The 22769-nt window shown below is 50.0% G+C and overlaps 1 protein-coding gene across 1 annotated transcript in view; it reads left to right on the forward strand.

Annotated features, from left to right (window-relative positions):
* The window catches only part of PTPRS (protein tyrosine phosphatase receptor type S), a 129312-nt gene that overhangs the window by 55283 nt on the left and 51260 nt on the right, over positions 1 to 22769 (forward strand). The window contains exons 5-6 of the mRNA XM_059489748.1: positions 3868 to 4056; positions 14575 to 14685. Coding sequence (XP_059345731.1) covers positions 3868 to 4056; positions 14575 to 14685 — 300 coding nt within the window. The remainder of the gene's footprint in view (positions 1 to 3867; positions 4057 to 14574; positions 14686 to 22769) is intronic.

Below are 22769 nucleotides of genomic sequence, written 5' to 3' on the forward strand. Positions count from 1 at the left end.
GCTCACACCCTCCTCCTCTAAATTATTAAACAACTGTGTACACCCTGCGGGGGAAAGAGCACAGCAACACCCTCTTTATCTTCCTTAATCATCCTCATTTCCAGCACAGCTAATTAGCTACACCCAGAGTGACAGGGGGCCGGAGCAGCCCCGTGCCCTGGCTGGGGCTGGGTGTGTGCAGCTGGGCTGGGTCCAGGCACAGAACGTGTCCCCAGGTGGGATTTATTGTAAATGACAGCTGAAGTGCTCCTCTCTCTCTTCCCCTGCCTCTCCTCATCCCTCCTCCCCTGTTCTTTCTCACCCTCCTTTGCTCAGTGAGGCATTGAGGTGTTTCACCAGCTCAGGGGGGCTGTGGGAGCTGGGTCTGAGTCAGGGATGGACAAAGGTGTGGGGCTGTTCCTTGAACAAGGTGTGGGGCTGTTCCTTGAACAACGTGTGGGGCTGTTCCATGAACAAGGTGTGGGGCTGTTCCTTGAACAAGGTGTAGGGCTGTTCCATGAACAAGGTGTAAGGCTGTTCCATGAACAAGGTGTGGGGCTGTTCCTCCCCACAGCATGAACAAGGTGTGGGGCTGTTCCTTGAACAAGGTGTGGGGCTACTCCTTGAACAAGGTGTGGGGCTGTTCCTTGAACAAGGTGTGGGGCTGTTCCTCCCCACAGCATGAACAAGGTGTAGGGCTGTTCCTTGAACAAGGTGTGGGGCTGTTCCTCCCCACAGCATGAACAAGGTGTGGGGCTGTTCCTTGAACAAGGTGTGGGGCTGTTCCTTGAACAAGGTGTGGGGCTGTTCCTCCCCACAGCATGAACAAGGTGTGGGGCTGCTCCTTTACCTGGCATGACCAAGGTGTGGGGATGCTCCTGCCCATGGCAGCTCCGTGAACAAGGTGTGGGGTGTGGTGCTGCTCCTTCCCATGCCATGAACAGGGTGTGGGGCTGCTCCTTCCCATGGCATGACCAAAGTGTGGTGCTGCTCCTCCCCATGGCATGAACAAGGTGTGGGGCTGCTTCTCCCCATAGCATGAACAATATGTGGGGCTGTTCCTTCCCATGGCAGCTGCACCTCAGGAAAGCTCAGCTTGCAGGAGCCAGAGCAGCTCCAGCAGCAGCAGCAGCTGCCCAGATGTGCCCTTGAAGCATCTCCAGCTTGTGCCTGCCTCTTTTGTTCCTGCAGTTGCCTTCAGGAGGAGGTTTCACAACCAGAACCGTTCCTTGTTTATTCAGGGCCAGCTCTGGGGGTGTTGGGGTGGGTGGGGAGGGTGGCAGGGCACGTGTGTGCACGTCCTGGGGGATTGCAATGAGGCTGTAGCTGCGTTGTTACAGGGAACCCAGCTGGTAGGGGATGGAGCAGCTCCACTTCCCGGAGAGGAAGGAAATGTGAGCCCTTGAATGGGAGCAGCCTGTGATGTTCAGAGATGCTTCCCCTGCTCCTCTGATCCTCGAATCCGATCACGCCTCCAGTCGCAGTTGTTTTAATTAAACTCAGAGGAATTCTGCACATTGTGCTGCAAGATGAACGTTTTTGTTTAATTAGGAGCACTCGGTAATGACGGTTGTAGAGGCCTCCCCCAGCACACACACACTCATGTGCACACACACCCCACCAGGGCTGCTCGCTCTGTGCAGGAAGGGGCAGGGGCTGCAGCAGGTGGAGCAGCATCACCGGGGAGCAGGAGGAAAGCAGGAGGAGAGCAGGAGGAGAGCAGGAGGAAAGCAGGAGGAGAGCAGGGATCAATAGTGATGTCATCTGCAGCCAATGCGGCTCTGGCTGCTCAGCCTCCCACGGCTGCAGGGGGAGAGCAGGGAGGGAGGGAGGGCCATTAAAGCCTGCCTGAGAGCTGAGCACAGGCACAGCAATCCCCAGAGCCCCTGTGCTGCCCTGCTGGGGCTGGGGGCTGCAGGAACGCTCGGTTTGGGGGGTCCTGCAGAGCCCCAGCACAGCCCAGGGAGCTCACGGGGCTGGGACGGTCCCTGGTTAGAGATGTGTGTGAACAGCCTCAGTTTATGATACCAAATTCTGGTTTAGAGCTGCTTCAGATGCACCAAAACAGCTTTGAACTGAAGGAGTGATGGTTTAGATTAGATACCAGGGAGGAATTCCTGGCTGGCAGGGTGGGCAGGACCTGGCACAGGTGCCCAGAGCAGCACCAGGATCCCTGGAATGCCCAAGGCCAGGCTGGACATTGGGGCTGGGAGCAGCTGGCACAGTGAAGGTGTCCCTGCCATGGCAGGGGTGGCACTGGGTGGGTTCTGAGGTCCCTTCCAGCCCAAACCACTCTGGGATTCCATGGAAAGCACCCACCACTGGGTTTCTCCCTTGTCCTGCTGTCTCTGGGCTGTGCCATTTTGTATTTGGCTCAATTTTTCCTTATCCACCATGTGCCAGCCCTAGGAAAGAAGCTCTGGGTGTGTTTGCAGTTGGCAGGATTGTTCCCAGCCAAGGCCAGCCCCACCTCAGTGCCACTGTGAGAGCTCCCACCGCTGTCACCAGAGCGCTGGTTGTGATGGATGTTCATTTTTGAAGAATCCCACCTCTTTTTAATTCCCTGCATTATTTCCCTTCTGTTCCCTCACCTGTTTTGGGATGGATTCCATGCCACAGACTCCCAGGGCTGTGATTCCCTGACACAGCTCATTGGAGATGACAGAGGAACCCTCCCAAACCTCACCCTGCTGCTGGCATCCTCCTGCCAGGCTTCCCTCCCACAAACATGTTCTGGGGGAAAAAATGCACTTTGCTGAGATGAGACAGCTCTGCCCATCCCAGAGTGAGGGGCTGGGTCAGATATTGCTGGGGAAGCACTGGGGTTTTGTAGGGGTTACCACAAATTAGTCAGCATTGTTGGGATTGCCCTCCTCACCCTCATTAGTGCAGGCAAGAGCAGCACTGAGAGGAGCAGGAAGCTCAGTTGAGCCTCTCTGCTGGGTGCTGGTGCCACTGTTCTTGGAGGGCAGCACCACTCAGAATTAATAAACCCAAAAATCACACCCTGGCTGACAGCACTTGGCATGCTGCTGTTGTGTGTGTGTACCCTCTGGTCACTGCAGCTGAAGGAGGGGATTTTCCTCTCCTTTCTCTGCCAGTCCCACTGTTTTTCACAGCATTTCCACGTGGGTTCTTCCATTATTTCTCTTGTGCAGTGTGTTCTGTGCTGGGAGGTTTGGAGGGGAAGGTTCCTGTTACCTGTGACTGCTCAGAGGCGCAAGGGGAAATGGCCTCAAGTTGCTCCAAATTGCTCAGGTTGGGTATCAGGAAACATTTATTCACTGAGAAAGGGAATAAACATAGAACACAGATATGAATAAACATAGAACAGGCTGCCTGGTGCAGTCACCATCCCTGGATGTGTTCAAAAAATGAGTTGACGTGGCACTTGAGGACATGGTGGATCTGGGAGGCCTTTTCCAACCTTAATGGCTCTCTAATTCCATTCTGCCATTCCCCAAAGGGTTTTAAAAGGTTTCACTTAAATGTAGAATCCCGTGGGACACTGAAATAATCCCCCAAAATGCACAAGCTGGTAAATCTTACCGTGCCACGCGTTTTCCATCTTGGAGCACTCAGTGTTTCCCAGACACTGCACAGGGCAGTGCTCCTTTCCTTGGGCTGTTCCAGTGCACCCTGCTGAATCCCTTCCCTTTATTCTCCATCCCCAGAGGACCAGCTACACCCTGGCTAATGTAGAATCGCGTGGGACACTGAAGTAATCCCCCAAAAATGCACAGGAAGCTGGTGAATCTTGTCGCGCCGCGCGTTTTCCATCTTGGAGCGCTCAAGTGTTTCCCAGACACTGCACAGGGCAGTGCTCCTTTCCTTGGGCTGTTCCACTGCACCCTGCTGAATCCTTTCCCTTCATTCTCCATCCCACAGAGGACCAGCTACCCCCTGGCTTCCCCAACATCGACATGGGGCCGCAGCTGAAGGTGGTGGAGCGCACGCGGACGGCCACGATGCTGTGTGCGGCCAGCGGCAACCCCGACCCCGAGATCACCTGGTTCAAGGATTTCCTGCCCGTGGACCCCAGCGCCAGCAACGGCAGGATAAAACAGCTGAGATCAGGTAAGGGCTCACCCTGAAGGAGTGAGAGCTGATATAGACCTGAGGGGACTTGTGGTGGCGTTGGCAGGGGTGTTAGGGTGAGGATCTGACTCCTTGTCAGATGTTTCAGAAGGCTTGATTTATTATTTTATGATATATGTTGTATTAAAACTATACTAAAAGAATAGAAGAAAGAATTTTGTCAGAAGGCTAGCTAAGAATAGAAAAAGAATGATAACAAAGGCTTGTGACTGACCAAGACAGTCTGGACAGCTGGACTGTGATTGGCCATTAATTAGAAACAACCACATGAGACCAATCACAGATGCACCTGTTGCATTCCACAGCAGCAGATAATCAATGTTTGCATTTTGTTCCTGAGGCCTTCAGCTTCTCAGGAGGAAAAATCCTAAAGGAAAGGATTTTTCAGAAAATATAATGGCTGAAGCAGAAGGGAGGGCTGAGAGATGCAGGCCCCGCTGCTGTGGATTGGGGCGTTTGAGCTTTTTGGATTTTTACACCAAGAGGGGTTGGAGTTTCCGCTTTGAGCCCTCCTGGTCTTCTCTGCTGCCCAGTTGGCATGAAGGGAATGACAGCAGGGAAACCCATCCAGATGAGTTCCCTGGATCACAGCACTCAGGGGAAGCCGGGGCCTGCCTGGGGCTGGGGTTTGCTCCTCAGAGCAAGAACTGGCAAAGGAACACAGAACCACCCTGGCAGACACGACTTTTCAGGCCACACACACCTGGTGCAGGGGCTCAGGCAGCCCCTGGCTGTCCAGCACCATGGTGTGAGTGTGAGCAGAGCCCCTCAGAGGTGCTGGTGAAGAACAGCTCCTGCAGGATGTCCCCAGCCTCACCTGGAGAGCTCTTGGGAATGTTCTGGAGTGACCCCTCGGTGCCTCTGCCCATGGAGTCCATCTCCACCAACAGATGCACCCCAGCTCCGTGGCTCTTGTCAGTTTTCCATCTTTCCCCATCTGCTTGTCCATCTGTCTCTCTTGTTTGTTTTCTGTTTGCTTTTTTTTTGTGTGTGGCAACGTGACATCTCTTAATATTCACGTTTCAGGAGCTGTTTTTGTACTTGTTAAATCTGCCAGTTCTCTGTGTGAGAGTGTGTGCAAGGAGGGCATAGGTGGACTTATTTTTGAGTACTACTCATAAAACACTTCCATTGATAGCTGCAAAAATGAAACAAGTTTTGCAAGTTCTACCTTTTGACAAAAACTAACCCAAGAAATAATCCTTTTCACAAACTGCTGGGGCTGACTGCTTTGACCCAGCCTAGAGGAAAGGTGTCCATGGTTCATTTTGAAGGAATCTTTGGCAAAAGAAAGGCATTGTTGTAAGCAGAGGGAAAGCAGAGGCTTTGGTGAGGCAGCTGGAGCTGATTTGTTCATGTTAGGCCTTTCACAAGTTCTTCAGTAAAGTGATAACCACCTGCTCCTGCCCAGATCTCTGCTGGCCCTGGAGAAATCAGTTCTGATTCCTGCTGGATCTGCACAGCGAGGCATGGAAACACCTGGCTTTTCTCTTGCCCTGTTTGGCAAAGATTCTACACAAAGTTCTGTGAGCCACTGGTGGAAAAGCTTCAGCATAGCTGCAGTTTAATGTAGCTTTTACACACCTGCATAAATGCCTCCTTGTTCAGTGAAGCAAAGTCACAAACAGATCCTTAAGCTGCTTTGTTGAATTAGAATGGCTTGTTGAATCCCACGAACGCAGATGAGATTGACCTCCCTGTTTTATCATAACAGCTGAGGCAAATGCAAATAAAAAAAATCACTCAGCATAAATAATGAGAGGTAAACTAGAATTATATTATGCTCTGTGACCATGATCTGAAGTGTGAGTAATGCACAGGCAGATTATTTTTAATACATTCATCATCTTGCTAGAATGCCTTTACTCTTTAGCTGGGTTTGATCTGGTGTTTTCCTTGAAGCCACCTGAGTGCTGCCTTTTTATTCCAGTGAATTTATTAACCTCAGAGTGAACCCTTGACCCCTCTGATAAATAGAAGATACCTGCTGAGATTTAATCTCATTTACAGCTGCTTTAAATTAGTAAACTGGTGGAGCCCTGAAGCATCCCTGTAGTCTGCAGGGCACAGACCTGTTGCCTGTGTGTCAGGGAGCGCAGATCCTTGGGCAGTCAGGGCTTCCCAGCTCTCCAGTTCCATCTGCTTTCGTGGCCTTCCAAACCTTGTGCAAAGAAAGGCCTGCAGAACTGCAGAATATCAGCATTAGGGTTGTTAATGAGCACAGTGTCAGTGCTTGTGTCTGTGCAAGGGAGTCAGGGCAGATTTGGGGGTGGGATTTCAGTGAGGCGAGCTCTGCTTGAGCTGCTAAGGTCAGACCTTCATTTAATACCTTCATCTTTCCAGAAAACAAACTCTGCTGGCAGAAGGGTGGCACCAGCACACAGCAGGGCACTGGGGGTGCTCCAGGACACTGCTGATGGCACCAGGGTCTGTCCCCCACCAGTGGGACTCTGTTCAAGGTCCTTGGGGTGCCCAGTGGCACCAGGGCAGGGTGTCTGACAGAGCTCTCTGAGCAAGGAGGAGCAGCTCTGCAGATAAATCACAGCTGCTAAAACACCTCCTGCTAGCAGGTTTAGGAGGATTTGGGGAGAAGTTCTCCCTGTGAGGGTGGGCAGAGGTGCCCAGAGCAGCTGTGGATCTTTGGAATGTCCAAGGCCAGGTTGGACAGGGCTTGGAGCAGTCTGGAAGGTGTCCCTGCCATGGCAGGAGATGGAATTGGACGGGTTTAAAGTTCCTTCCAACCCAAAACAGGCTGAGACAGTGGAAGGTGTCCCTGCCATGGCAGGGGTGGAATTGGATGGGTTTAAAGTTCCTTCCAACCCAAAACAGGCTGGGACATTGGGGCTGGAAGTAGCCTGGGACACTGGGAGGTGTCCCTGCCATGGCAAGGGTGGAATTGGATGGGTTTAAAGTTCCTTCTAACCCAAACCAGTCTGTGACACTGGGGCTGGGAGCAGCCTGGGAAGTGTCCCTGCCATGGCAGGGCTGGCACTGGGTGGGTTTTAATCCAATCCAACCCAAACCAGGCTGGGATTTAGTGACTGTTCCCTCTGCGTGTGGCTGGGACAGGACAGACAGACACCCAGATTCCCCCTGGCCATGAAGCCATCAGGGTAACAGCCATGCTGCTGGAGGACAGGGGCTGTGAGGAGCTGAATTTTTATCAATTATGAGTTAGTGCAGATACACAAATGAGCTCATTAAAGGGAACAAGTGAAATGTCAGACGAGGAGATTGTGGGATGGGGTTTGCTTCTCATTTGTGTTAAATCTGAATGTTTGGCTGGCAGTACAAACAGACCTCTGAGAGCATGGCCATTACAGTGCCACCATCCCAGGAGCCCCTGTGGAATGTGGATCTTCACTCTAATCAGGGCAGGGGGACACATCATTAACCGCAGTGGCTTTTCTCTAGTGGGTGTTTCTGCTTCCCCTTTCCATCTCCAGATCAAATTGCCAAGCAGTTGGAAATCTTTTCATGCTTGGGGGCTTGGGCTGAGTGCAAGGCTCAGTTGGCAGCCAGAGGAGGATGGGAAGGAGCTCTGGCTGGGCTCCTGCTTCTCTTAGACATCATGGACATCTCAGCCTTAGAGATCCAGCTTGGACAAGAGTTTAGGTGGCCTTGGAAAATGGATATTTCTGCTTATCTTGGGACATTTACAGCAGAAGGCAAAGGCAATGTCCTCTGCTCAGCTGCCATCTAGGGGGGACACGGGAGGCAGACTTCAGCACCTTCCTCAGCGCTCAAACACTAAAACCTTTGTGTCTTGTGTGTGTCTTCTGTTTGCTAAATAACTGGCTATAACAAGTTTTCTTTTCTTTTTTTTTTTTTCACTTTTTATTTAACATTCAGAGACTTTTGGTAAGTTTGTTCAATTAAAAAAATTTTTTTAAATCAAACCAAAAAACCCCAAACCTGCTAACGTGCAGATTTGTAACCCTTGCCCTTTAAACTAATTCCTTTGTAACAGCTTCTTGAGAGGCATGCTCTGCATTTCTTCTACTAACTCTTTCAGTAGGGATGTTCTGCCCTCTAAATTAATTTCTGCAGGGGTATTGCAGGCTACAAAAAAAAAAAAAAAAAAAAGACTAGTAATACTAATTCTAATTAATTTATCTGTATAAAGAGATAACAGCTAAATATCAACCTCCTAACATTGGATAGATTTTTTTTTTTTTTTTGGTATCTTAGCAACAGTTGTCCTGGAATTCCCCAATTACACAATAGCTTGTACCCTGGAACTGTGATAATTGTGTTCACACCTGCAGGAGGTCCTGGAGTTTCACATCTAACGGGGTTATTGGCATTTTGAGGAGGGAGAATAGGAATAGGGGGTGCAGTGTGATGGTGTTTGTAGGGATCTGAGGATCAGGGAAGGGATGAGGATCTGACTCCATGTTTCAGAAGGCTTGATCTATTATTTTATGATATATATAATATTAAAACTATACTAAAAGAATAGAAGAAAGGATTTCATCAGAAGGCTGGCTAAGAATAGAATAGGAAAGAATGAAAACAAAGATTTGTAGCTCGGGCTCTCTGTCTGAGCCAGCTGACTGTGATTGGCCATTGATTAGAAACAACTAACATGAGCTAATCAAAGATTTACATGTTGCATTCCACAGCAGCAGATAACCATTGCTTACATTTTCTTCCTGAGGCCTCTCAGCTTCTCAGGAGGAAAAATCCTAAGGAAAGGATTTTTCACAAAAGATGCCGGCGACAGTGCAGCATTTCCAAAGTGAAGCTGTAAATCACAGGCCAGAGGGGAAGGGTTGAGGAAGGGAAGAACCCCAAAAGGCAGAACCTGCTCGTGTCCCTGTCCCTGCCAAGTCCAATTTGGTGCCAGGGATGTGGGGCTGCAGCTCTGCCACCCTGCAGAGTGCAGGGACCCTGCTCGTGTGGAGCAGAGGAGCTGCTGCAGCCCTGGGGACAGAGCCCAGCACACACACGTTGCCACACGTGGCTGACAGAAGGTGGGGACGTGTTTCCTGCCATTGCCATGGCAATGCTGCCTGTCCTCCTCTCCTCTCCTCTCCTCTCCTCTCCTCTCCTCTCCTCTCCTCTCCTCTCCTCTCCTCTCCTCTCCTCTCCTCTCCTCTCCTCTCCTCTCCTCTCCTCTCCTCTCCTCTCCTCTCCTCTCCTCTCCTCTCCTCTCCTCTCCTCTCCTCTCCTCTCCTCTCCTCTCCTCTCCTCTCCTCTCCTCTCCTCTCCTCTCCTCTCCTCTCCTCTCCTCTCCTCTCCTCTCCTCTCCTCTCCTCTCCTCTCCTCTCCTCTCCTCTCCTCTCCTCTCCTCTCCTCTCCTCTCCTCTCCTCTCCTCTCCTCTCCTCTCCTCTCCTCTCCTCTCCTCTCCTCTCCTCTCCTCTCCTCTCCTCTCCTCTCCTCTCCTCTCCTCTCCTGTTCCCCAGGCTCAGGGGAGCCGTGGGCAGCTCAGCCTGTGGGAGAGCAGGGCAGGGCTGGTGGGAGAGCAGACCCCAGGGACAGAGGGGGACACCTGCACAGGGACCTCTGCCTGGCACCATCCTGGGCCTTTGCAATGCAGAGGCAAGGCCTTTAATCTGCCTTTTGCCTCTGCTGCTAAACCCTGGGCTGGCCATCTGGGCTCACGCAGCCTCAAAATGTGCCCTAGATAGGCAGATCTGGAGATCCAGGGAGGCTGTGCAAGGCAGGGTGAAAAGGCTGCAGGGAGCATCTCAGAAGCAGCTTTTCACTCCCAAAGTCAGCATCCAGTGGGAGCTGTTCCCCTGTAGTTGTCCTGCAAAGGTGCCCTCACTGTGCCCCAGACCGGGCAGCCTCGTGCAGGCACACCAGGTATGGACTGCCTCCCCTGCACCCCCATACCAAACCCTCCAGGGCCTCTCAGAGTCCCTCAGAATAATTAATCCAGCGCACATCCTCTTCCAGCACCCTCCTGCTGCCCCTGTGTTGAACGTGGAGCGGGTTAGATGTGAAACTCCAGCAGTGAAAATCTCCCATCTGTGTCTGCGCCGCACCCAAAGTGCTGCCCGAGCTCATTTCACCCCAGTTCTGGTGTGGGGCTCATCCCAGAGCTGTCCTGCCCCTCCCTGTGTGCCAGGTTAGAGCTGGGTGGCACTGCCTGCTCCCCCAGAGCCTGTCCCCAGGCCAGGCTGTCCCCAGAGCTCTGGCAGCCCCATCCCAGGGGTTCAGGGAGTGACAGCCTGCAGTGACACCAGGGCAATGCTGATCTTGTGCCTGGGCTTGCACACCTCTAACTCCCAGCGTGTTTCTGCTGTCAATTAGAGTGAATTTTGTGCAGGAAACTGCCAGGCTTAGCCAAGGCCAGAGAAGCTTTTGAGCCATGGGTGGTGTTGGGATCTCTTCCCCTTCTCTAGCCTCTCCCCATTAGCCTTGCTCCATATTGGTGCCACAGATGGCAGATTTTCACTCCAATTTCGAGACAGAAGGATGTATCAGAGGCTGTTTTTATTTCCACTGAATTGATCTGTAACCTTTTGCTGCTTTCTCTCTCTCTCTCTCTTGCTTTTTAAACCTTCCTGCCACCTCCTGGGTGGGGGTCTGCCCAAGGCCATGCTCCCCCACCTCCTCCAAGCGCTGTCTCTCCAACCTTTGTCCTGAGAGCTAACAACCTGCTTCATTAACCTTAGCTAGTTCCTAACCCTAACTAGATGCTAACTTTTCTCTAGCTAATAACCTAACCTCATAACTAGAAGCTGAGTCTAACTAGAGTCTAATCCCTAACACTATAATGCCTCTGTTCCCTTAGCTCCTTTGAAAAATAAAGGTGAACTCTACTTAGTATCTGTATATTTTTACCTCCTATCCTGAGAATGGAGGATTGAACCGCAGCAGAAGGATGAGCAGGGCTGAAGGATAAGGAGGGAAGGGGTTTTTGGTGATTAAGGCAGAAGATTGGCACGGGGGAGGCTTTGACTCCTGTTCCTGCCTCTGCCAGTCTTCCCTCCGTGACCTTGGGCAAGTTGCTTCACCTCTACCTCAGTTATCCCCGTGTGTAAATCAGGATCACAGCTCTGCTGTTCCTCCCCAGGGGAGAGGAGAGGTGAGAGGCTGGTGTTTGTCATTTAAGGTGCTCTGCAGCCCTGGCTGGCAGCGCTGCAGGGTGGCAGCAGTGTCACCACTGCAGAGGAGCTCGTGCTTCCCTCCCTGGCGAGAGGCAGAACTTGGCCCTGCGGGATCTGCCCTGTTCTCAGGATTGGGGTAAAAACCCACCAGCTGAACCCCCTTCTCTGATAAGTTCTGAATGCCACTGTGAGCAAAAGGACCTGCCGTGTTTTCAAAGGAAGATGGTTTGCTTGCCAGCCCAGGTGGGGGACAGGGGTTTTACCCTGACGGTCACTCCCTCCCACCTGGGAGCCCTGCCCGGGGCTGGGCGCTGACAGACAGCAGGAGGGGTTGGAATGAAATAACCCAGAGAGGAGGCAGCCAGCAGGCTTGGAATGAAATAACCCAAAGGAGAGGCAGCCAGCAGGCTTGGAATAAAATAACCCAGCAGGCAAGTGCAGCGGGGCTCTTCTCTCCACACTGGCATCAGGGTGGCTCCAGAGCCACTGCAGGAGGTTCCAGGTAGCCCTGTCACCTCTTGAGTGCCCTGAGGGATGGCCAGAGGTCCTGAGCAGCACAGGCACTGAGCTCACACATCTGGGCCAAGAGCTGAAGCTTGGAGCTAGCCAAGGTGGGACCAAACGTGCAGATTAATGTGGTGCAAGGTGCCCACGTGTCCCTCTCCCTGCCTGGGCTAGCACAGCCCTGTGTCCCCAGGAGTGGGGAAGGTAAATGTGTTCAGTGAGTAGCAGATAGGGATGTTAGCTGAGGGCCTGAGGGGTTTCTTTACATTCCTGCACCAAAATGGAGCCAGTCTGAGGCCTTTTGAAGCCAAGAGCCACGGGAGGCTCTGCAAACAGCCAGCTGGATTGGGCTGCTGGAAAGGACACCCCGCTAAAGTATCCCAAGCCCTCTTCAGTGCCCTGTAATTTAAGATGAGACAGACCGAGAAGTTTCCTACTGGGAACTGTCTTCCTTGCCTCAGGTCCTTTTCCCACGGGCAGTGCAGGTGTTTGGGGTTTTGCAGTCATTTCACTCATTTTCTTTGTTTTCTTTGCAGAAGGTACACCGATCCGAGGTAAGACACCCCCAGCTCACTCACTCACCCACTCTCCAAGCACTTCTCTCCACACAGATCCCGTTTCATTGCCCTCTGCTCAGTACAGATCCGTGGTGTTGTTACGTTTCCTTGTCCTGCTTCACCTCTGGATATTTCTTTTTTATACCTGTCTTTATTTTATCTATGGTTATAATGTCCTTTTTTGTTTGCTGGGTGCACAGTAATACTGATCCTGTTATTCTAATAACATCTCCGGCTGCGCTGCCTCAGATTTATGGCAGAGTTTTAAGAGCTAATCTCTCCAGGACTATGAAGGACTGAAGTTTATCTCGAGCATTAAATGCTCTCAAAGCTTGGTAAATACTTAGGACTTTCTGTTGATTGGTGCAAAGTGCTCCCGAGCTGCTGATGGTGATGGGAGTTTTCCAGTCCTTTGCTCAGGCAGACCTTCAGCACTTACCATCTCAGCCCACTCATTTGTTTGGCTCCAGAGCCTCTTTCCACTTCCTCCCCACTCTCTTACCCTTAGGTTTCTCTGGGAAAGATCCACGGTAAGTAGCTTCTGCTCTGTCTCTTTAATGGAGTCAAAAATTGACCTCAAGCTGAAAGGCAGGAGGGGTTGGGTGTGCACCCCTTGGAAGACCCTGCTTTGGTTTTTATCTCCACTGGCACATTTAGAATTCCATAATTCTCTGCTGGTAAAAGCAACAGGAGGTGCTGTAGGTGAGATTTACGTTTTCACACATCGCGTCTGTTGGTTCCTGACGAGTGCTGAACACTCCTCACCCTCTCTGCAGCCTCATTTCTGCCATTGCCTCGACCAGCAGGGGTGAGGAGTGGGCAGGGAGGGAGGGGTGAGTCCCTGTTCCCCAGGGAAAGCTGCTCCCTGCAGTCCTTGTTTCCCTTCCTGCTCTGGAGTGAGGCTTCACCTCCCCTGGGTACTCTCAGACCAGTGATGCTCATGAGCAGCTCAGAAAATGGATCAGGAACCGATGGAAACAACCCACAGATTTGTCCAAATTAACAGAAATTTCTGGGAAAACTCACCAGCAGCTTTCCACCCAAGTGGAGCTCTCCAACAGCAGAGCTGGAGCTGTAATTCCATATGAAAAATGCTCAGCTGGGTGCTCAGTGGGAAGCTCCAGCCAGTCTGGGTTTTAACTCCTGCTGTGCTGAAATACCCGCAGATTCTTTTGGAATGGGTTTTGTTTGGTTTACTGCTCTGGGTGGGGTTTTTTGGGGTTTAATTCCCTCTGTTCTGCCTTTGGGAGCTCCCAGGCACAGGGGATGCTGTGGGGAATTGCACTCACACCCCAGCCCTGTCCCAAATCCTCTCCCAGCCCCACATCTCCCCACCAGCATCGTTCCCACCCACGCACACGCGGAGGAACGTGAGCTCTGTGTCCTCCTCTGAGAGCACATTGCTTTTTCCTTCCTGAAAAGGCTCTATCTGCAACCAACAATGATCTCATTTGCACTCCTCTCACTTAAGATTTTATCAATACTATTACACTGAGCTGGAATTGTTTGGTTTTCATATTTAGGTGGGGTTTTTTTTTTTCCAGAGATGGGAGTTAAGAGTCTTACCACATGTGAGCTCTGTCCATATCTGTAGTATAATCATGTACTCCTAATACATAAAACATTTGAGAGCCTGTTGAATTATTTATGTAGTATGTATTTTAACTGGAGTTTTGCAGGGATGAAGCCTTCTGAGGTAAATGAGGCAATTTTCTTCCATGTAGTTCCATGCTGCATCTCTCTGCATATTTGCTGACAGGAATCTTTAGTTTGGGCTCTGGGTATATTCTTGTAGCCTGCAATAATATACAAGTTTAAGAAAAGCCTTAATCCTTTTGGCCCAGATGATGTAAACCATGCAGGCAATTTTGAAGTTCCAATGCAGTATTTACAGGGTTTTCCCTGGGGAATATTTACTATGAGTAAGGTGCTTTTCACAGGGGCTCTTATCTCCAGCAGGCTTCCTGAGGAGCAGGTATTGGGCACAAAACAAAGGCAGCAGCGATAGAAATTCCCCAGGCAGAGGGTGACAAAGCCTTTCACTTTTATGGTCACTGCTTCAAATTGAGCAAGGGAAAGTCAACTGCCTGCTGATGGATTTCTGGGATCACAGTAATATGGATTATTGAGGCTGATTTCGGGAGTTCTGGTGCAGAACGCCTGCATTGCAGAAGCCACAAAAACTTGGTGCCTTTGCTGATGAGTTCAGGACAAAGAGCAACGCTCAGCACAGAGGGAGAATTTCATTTTCTCACCGTGTCGGGTCCGCGGGGGCTCCGTGCTCCCGTCCCGGCGTGCGTGAGCCCGGGGGGAGGAAAGAGCCCCAGCAGAGGCTGATGATGTGTCTGTGCTGCCGTGTCTTGTCCCCTCACAGGTGGGCTGCAGATCGAGAGCAGCGAGGAGACGGACCAGGGCAAGTACGAGTGCGTGGCCAGCAACAGCGCCGGGGTGCGCTACTCGTCCCCCGCTAACCTTTACGTGAGAGGTAGGGAGCACAGCGGCTCACCGGCACTCAGCCTCCTCCTCCTCCTCCTCCTCCCGGCCCATCCCAGCCCTCCCCAGCTCGGGGGGTCCCCGCTGCCCCCCGCATCCCTGCAGGGCTGGCTCACCCACGGCCGAGTCAAAGAGCGCGCCCCAAAATGCGCCAGGTCGGCCCGCAGAGAATCCCTTTAGCCCCAGAGGGAATTGCCCTTCCTGCCAAAGCATCCCTGCTCTCAGCGCTGCTGCTGTGGCTGTGAGAGGAGGGCAGGACCCCTCTGTGTCCCTGGATGCCCCCAGATTGCAGCAGGAGGGTGCATTGGCACTGCTGCCCTCAGTCCCAGCTGCTTTTCCCTCTGCCAGCAGTAATTTGTCCCTGGTTCCTTGGGCACGGAGCTGGGGACACCAGCAGCCATCCCTGAGCCCCCTTCACCCCGCAGCAGAGGAACAGATGACAGGGGATTGGCTTCTGCTCCATGTCCCCTCGATGTTCTCCCATTCCCTGGGCCAACAGCCTTTCCACTTTCTCTTATTTTAATCTCTCTGACCTGTAATATTTTGTGTGTAGCTTTGGTTTAACATCTTTCCACAGCAAAAGCCCTTTTGGTAATGAGAGAGCAGGGCTGGTCCTTCTCGATTTAAAAAAATTTTAAAAAAGAAAAAGAAAAATGCCGTTGGGAGGAAAAAAGAAAAGTTACATCCCAGCAAACTGTTCCCATTTCCATCCCATCGACAGAGGAGGCGCCTCCCACCTACACTCACGTTAATCTGCAGTCCAATGCAGAGCCATGCTCCTGTGTGCACTCCTTTCTCTCTCTCTTTCTCTCTCTCTCCTGTCTCACGCTCACTAAATCACATGCACATGGAGAGAAGGCTTTTAATAATTTAATGTTTCCAAGCTAAATTTTTAAATAGCCTTTTGTGGCCAGCTGGAAAATTGTGTTTGAAATTTGCCCTGTCGCCTGGGCCCCCGAAACTCCGCTTTTGGGAGTGTCAATCTGGATCCAATACTAATTCAGGGCTGAATCCATTGCAGACAGCTTAGCTGGAATGGTTTGGGTTCTTTAAAAAAAAAAAGCCAAAAAACCAAAAACTAAAAAGAAAAGAAACAGGAAAAATGTGGGGATTTTTCATTATTGTTTTGTTTCTAAATTTCCTCTACTTTTCTGGCCACTCGGAAACTACCCAGGAGACAAAGGTTGTAACACGGTGTTGTCTCCACACCTGGATGAGAGGGCTCCAGGTGGTGATAGCCCTGTTCCTACCCCAGTTAGGCCGTGTGTACCTGGGCCTGCCTGCAAACCAGCACTAACCTGCCGAGAGAGTGCAGAACACAGCGTGTGCCAGCTCGGCCTGTGGTTTGGGTGTTTTTCATGCTGTTTAATTCCTTGTTTCTTGTGTGTTAATATCGTGGAAAGGTAACAAATTTCTGAAATGGACTTGCTTTGGTGGGAGGGAGAGTTCATGCACATTTTTCTTCCCGTTTATTTTTATTTTTGTTTTGTTTTAAAAGAGTCTCGAGCACTCTTGTGTTTCCAATTGACTTGTTTCTCCCATAACATGCTTGTCTCTATAGACCACCTGGGATAGGAGTTGTAAGTTTGAACATTGCAAGGAAATGGTTTGGTTTGGTATTTTGCTTTTCTTTTTCCTTCTTCTAATTATTTCTGTTTCTCCTTATTCAGTCCCATGGTGGAGGCAGAGTGAGCAGGGCTGGGTGTGGGGCCGGGGGGCTGCTCTGCCCGGGGGCTCCGCTCCCCTTCTCCGAGGAGCAGAGGGACTGCAGGGAGGGAGAATCCTGCCTGGGCTCAGCACCCCTGTGGGGCTGACCCTGAGCTAGGATTGCTCCCAGCCTGGCCTCCCTGCGGAGCTTGGTTGGGCTTAAAGGGATGGGAGGGGGAGCGTTAGGAAGGCAGGAAAGAGGGTCGTTACTATCTTCATTTTTTTTTCCTTTCTTTTTATTTTGGTTAAGAGAAAAAAAAAAAATCAATCAATTTGCAGCTGACAGCCTTGAGAAGGCCTTTTTTTACTCTCTCTGTGTTTCCCCTATTTTTCTCTTCTCCTCATGTCATTGTGTTCCGCATCAAACCCCCTTAACATCCCTCAGAGCTACGAGAAGGTTGGTGTGGTTTTTTTCTTTTTTACTTTCTTTACCCACATTTTTACATTCGTAAGAGAAAAAAAAAAAAAATGAAAAAAAAAATTTAAAAAATGAAAAGAGAAAAAGCAAGAAATCTTTAAGATGAGCGAGACCCGCGCATTCCCGGGTCTCACGGAGATGAGTTGAGTTGCATTGTGGGCCTCTCTATGCATCCTTTGGTAATGTTGCTGAGTTCTTGCACTTTTTTGTCGTCATGGTTACCTTGCCGTTTGGACATTGGGCCTGATGCATGATAGGAGAATGTAACAATCTTCTTTGCATGCCACTTTTTAAATTAATTATGAATTCTTTTTTTCGATATATAAATATGTATCGTTTCTTTTCCGTTCTACAATTCTGGTTTCTTTGAAGTGGATTTACTCTTACTTTCCAAATTTTTGGTTCTGTTGGGTTTTTTGCTTTCTCTTGATTTCCTGTTTCTGTTTTGATTGGTTATGCTGTGCTGTAGTTTATTCCAAACGCATTGTGAGAAGCCAGTGTTCCTGCCCACCCGGTGGTAACTGAACTCCTCAATCCCTGCAGGAGGAAAGGAGTCACACAGCTCTAACGCCTGTCCATGGAAGCCCTGCTATTTGGGACAAGCCTTTGTTTTGGGGGAGGGAGGGATCTGGGAAGTGGAAAAGATGGTGAGAACCCAGGGGGTCATTCCAAGAGTTAGAGCAGACCCTGGGTCACGTTACTGCTTATTTATTTCTTGAGGTGTGGCTCTTGTTCACACAAAGAAAAGCCCTGACCCCGCTCCAGAGGCTTCCCCAGCCGTGGGAGCTCACTCACTGGTCACTGCCCAGTTCCCTCCAGTAACACCAGGAGCTGTCAGCCCAGCAGGGCACTGACAGAGAGCTGCTGATCCCAAATCCCACTCTGCTCTCTCCTGAAGCACCCTCGAGTGCAAGCAGAGCCCCAGCCCCAGGCAGAATCCCGTGGAGGAGGTGACACCTCGTCCTGGGAGGGCTGGGAGGGAAGGGCAGCTGCCTCCTGGCTCTGCCTCTCCCCATTGTCCTGCTCCCTTCTGGGATTTACCCACTGCTGCCTGGTGCAGGCACCTCAAAACCCAGCACAGCAAAGGCAGAGCCTCCTTCCTAAAGGAGAAGTGCAGCTGTGCAGGCACTGCGACAGCGCCGGGGCACATCTGGCAGCTGCAGCTATTGCAAACAGCAACCAGCAATCTGGCCAGTGACATTGGAGCTGAAAATGCCTCTTTTCCCTCTTCTCATCTCCCTGTTTATCCCCAAGAAGCTCCTGTTGCCTCCCATGTGTGCACCCCGAGCGGGTGAGGCACATGGGAGAGTGAACAGGGGGTTTGCAGTGTGTCAGTGGTACCAGTGGTGCTTGGTGCTTCCCCTGTGCAGAATGCCAGCCCTTCCCTGGCTATGCCTTTCCCTCTCCTGCCAGTCCCCACCTCTCAATCAGCTACCAAAGGAGTGGCTTTCCTAGGGCACAGGTATTAAAGCTGTGTGATTTTTTGAGAAATCCAGTGCAGTATTGACACAGTATCTGTCTCTCTCTTTCTCTCTCTCTCTCTTTCTCTCTGTCTGTCCTTCTCTTTTTTCTTAAAATGCTGAGATTTCAGTGCTCGGACCCTCAGTGCTGGTATTCTCCCCTCCCCTTCTGAGTCTCCTCCCTCCCCATAGGTACCAGGGTACCACTCCCAAATGCTGCTCTCTTGAGAATTCTCTGGGAAGAGACCAGCTGTGGCTCTTCTGACTTGGATGCCAACAATAGCCAAAAAAACATCCCTCAGTCCCAAGGCTCTTTTTAAAGGAAAAAAAGAAAAAAAAAAAGCTTGTTCTATTTAAAAAAAGAAAAAGGAATAGCATTTGAAATAAGGTTTTCCCATCCCACCTCCCTCCTGCCTAGGACTAAAAGGTGATAATCACTCCTAATTACAGGATTTTCCTTCATGACTAGGAGTTTGAGTTTCAGGATTTAGGTGCAATTAAAAAGGGATTTATACACCATTATTTTTTATTTGTTTATTTTCTCTTTTATAAAGTATTCCTAACATGGCCAAACTGCACTGCTGCTGCTAAGAATCTCTTGTGATCTGAGAAGGCTTGAAGATTAAATTCTTCCTTAAGAGCCAATAAAAATAAAAGTAATGATAATGACATCAACAACAATAAACTAAAGCTAAATGGGATGTAATCATGATAGGCTGGAATGACATTGGATGAGGAAATAGGGACTTGATACCTGGCTAGAAGAGGTTGTGTGGTTTGCTAAAGTTATGGTCTCTGAGCAGCCTGGTCTAGTGGAAGGTGTCCTGGAAGGGAGAACAGGATGGGCTTTAAGGTCCTTCTAACCCAAACCATGGGCATGGGCTTGAAATTATTGGTGCAGGGTTTGCCTTGTGTGTTATTGCAGCTCAGATCATGCCATGGTCCAAAATAACAGAGTGCTGGCAGGGGATGCCTGATGGCAGAGGCAGAAGCATTTGTGGAGACCACAAAAGCAAGTCAGAAGCAGGTGAGGTGATCTCTGCCACCAGCCCAGGTGTGTGGCACTTTAGGCTGACCCACCAGCCCAGGGTTCACCTGTGGCTGGTGAAAAGATGGGTGCAGTTCTAGGGGCATGCCAGCACCTTGGTGGGAATCCTGGTTTTAATGGGCTCACCTGGCTTTCAAAAGTCTCCTTGGATGCTTCTCTGTATCCCCAGGGACACAAGTGCCATCAGACTTGTGGCCCATAGTGATTGCAGGAAAGAATGGATTCAAAATCCTGCAAAGAGCTGTCTGCCCATGGTGGTGTTTGAGAGGCTGCCCAAGGCCAGGCTGGATGGGGCTTGGAGCAGCTTGGGACAGTGGAAGGTGTCCCTGCCCATGGCAGGGGTGGCACTGGGTGGAATTTGAGGTCCCTTCCAGCCCAAAGCACTCTGTAGTGGTTTTGTTTGTATTTAGGGACCACATGGGGGGCTCAGCCATCACCCCAGAGAGGGCACATGTCCCCTCAGCCTGGGCCTGTGTCCCCTCAGCCAAGATCTGTGTCCCCTCAGCCTGGGCCTGTGGCCAGAGCTGCTTTGCCCCCTGGAAATGGATTATTTTGCAGCTCTCCTCTTAATTTAGGAAGCTGCAGGTGGCTACCTTGATTGTTATGGTTTGATCCCAAAATCCAGCTGCTGGCTGGGATGGAGCCCTGTGTGTGAGGACCTCGTGTCCCTGTGCTCCTCCATGTCCCAGAGGAAGGAGGAACGAGCTGTGGGGGCTGAGTTTCAGATCCCCTGAGTGTGCAGAGCAGCTGCTGCCAGTACAGGATGCCTTGTTGTGGTTGAATTTAGCAGAATGAAGAATTTTCCCCTATTTTCACACAGTGGGCCCCTGTCAGGAGGTACAAAAAGCAGCAGTTTGGATGCTGCAGGGATAATCCTTCCTGCTCTCTGCTCCAGCTCCTTGTGGCTCTGCTCTTTTCCAGCCCAGGGAGCTGTGAATGGCTCAGCAGGCATTTAAAGCAGCCCAGTGCCTGCTCAGGTCCTGTCTTTTCTGCTTGTCACCATCAGCACGAGCTTTGTCACCCCCAGCCAGGTTCTGCAGCCCAGGCCCTGCTGAGAACATTCCCAAGGCTCTCTTCAAAACCTCAGCTCATTGAGAGACCAAAGATGAAACCAGGCCAGGGCAAAACATGTAAGAGCTGAACTAGTGGAAATCAATTAAAATAAAACCCACAGAAAGGGCAGAGATAGTGTGCCGAGCACCTCAGGAAATAAAGCTTCAAAATAGATTAAAATGTGACTAATTTAAGCAATAATTTAGCCTGTAGCCTGGGTTAAATTTGGCACATGAGTAATTTGGCCATCAGACCAGAGCTGCTGGTTGGTTCCAGGTGGAACCATTGCTGAGCTTTTTCCCTTTCAGTCCCATTTAGAGGTTGAAGGAAATAATTCCACATGCACTAGAGATTTAACAAATAGCCACAAGGTCAAAGCAGTCATTGGTATTTTAAACTGTAGGAATTTTAATACCTTTTTAGACTAGATTGATAAATTCTTTAATGGAGAAGGAGGGAGGCAGAACCACCACTGGGCTGTACAGCTGCCTCTGCAGTGCCCAGTTTCCAGGTGCTAAAATTGAGGGATGGAGAGTTCTGGGATGATTTTAAAGGGTTATTTTAGCATTTCTGTGGGTGGGGGAGTGCCCTGTCCGTGTTTGGGGTGTCCTCAGCTCTGAAATTCTAGTTCCAAACCAAACAAAGCAAACAAAAACTTCACTGTGTTTCTGCAGAAGGATTTCTCAAGGGTATCAGGAAATGGAAATGGATACAAAAAGCCACCCCCCCCAAAAAAAACCAATGAAAAAAAATCCAAACTGTGTATATATCTATGTATATACATGACTATCTCTCTATAGAGGGCACTTTGCAGGAACACTGTGCTGTACTGATCTCGAAATCTCTGCCTGCCTGTGTCTCTTACACCTTTTGCATCGCTGTTCTCTTTGTTTTAGGGGAAAAAATTAGATTACACCTTGTCAAATTAAAATAACAAAAACTAAACCAGTCAAGTCTGTGTTTAAAATTACAGAGCTGCGTGAAAAACAATTGGATTCTGATTATTTTCTGTTCAATCCTGTAAAAAAAAAACAACAGGAAAAACAAAAAAAAAGAATTGCAAAAGACCAGAGATGTTCAGCCAGCCTGTCGTTCAGCTAATGTGGTTTTTTAAGTGAAAAGTAACAATTATTGGGAAGGTAATGGATTTCCTCCAGACCAAATCCAAGCCTTGGTCTCATTCTTTATTTATCTACCTATTTACATATTTATTTTCTTTGCTGTGAAGGAAATGAGGAAGGAGATGGGCAGGAGGAGGGAAGCTTCTCATCCTGTGGAGGGGCAGAGGTCGGAAATCCAAAGCCCAAAAGGTCTCAGCCCAGGGGAACGAGCCTGGAATTGGGACAGGGAGAGGCAGAGGCGGCTGCACGGACACGCAGGGGCAGGGACAGACCACATTTGGGAGGGGAGGACAGGTGTAATCTAAGCTTCACTAATAATGTAGAGGCTGCACATTATTTTGGCACCCTTTCCCCTACCCCTCCTCATTTTGGAGCAAGACGGAATGACTCCTGTCTCCCCAAAATGGCCAATAATGTCCGCCTTCTCACCTCATTTGGAGCAGCAGCTTGCTGAGTGTCAAAATGTTTAATACCATTTGGTTTTGTTTGGTGCTTTCAACCAGTCACTTCACTTTCTTTCGTTTCCTTTTTTCGATTGATTTCTTCTTTAAGGTATAAGATGCATTTCTCTTTGAGTTGGTTTAATGTGAATCGGGGTTTGAAGTGACAGGTTCTTGTCCAGGACATTCTCCTTTCCCCTCCTCCAACATTTTTTCTCTCTGAGGGAATTTGGAAGGGGCTTTAAAAGAGCAGCTGGTGGGGTTCCTCAGCACAAACTGGTTGGTCCTCAGGTTTCTCTCATTAGCAGCATCATGGGAACACATTTTAAGGATGGATTTTGGTGTTGCAAAAGTCAACCGTGGACCTCCCAGTGTTTCTTCCAATCAGGTCTGTAAATCTTGCAAAAACACCTCTCACCTTGTGGACCCTGAGTGGTGGTGGGGAACCTGAGCCATGCTGATTGGGACCAAAAAAAGCCAAAAATGCCACTCACAGAACACAAACTGGGTCAATCTCTGCCTCCATGAGCAGCAACAAAACCAATTGGCTGCCCAAGGGTGTGAAAAGTTATGGATCTGTTCTGTTTCTAAAGAAGAGCACAATTTGGGGTGCAGATTTGCAGTGTGAAATGCTTATCCAACAATTAAACAGACTCATAACTAACTGCACTTACAAAATTTTCCTGTGCCTCTGAAATGGCTTCTCTGCATTGAAATCATTTAATTGCATCCCAAACATCCAGCTCCGGTCTTGGAATCTGGTTCTCTCCGTAACAAGCTGTATCCTTGTTTGAAAAAAAGCTCCTGAGAGTTTTTTGGCCATGGACAA

The sequence above is a fragment of the Ammospiza nelsoni genome, chromosome 27 (genome assembly GCF_027579445.1).
Source record: "Ammospiza nelsoni isolate bAmmNel1 chromosome 27, bAmmNel1.pri, whole genome shotgun sequence".
Lineage (NCBI taxonomy): Eukaryota > Metazoa > Chordata > Aves > Passeriformes > Passerellidae > Ammospiza > Ammospiza nelsoni.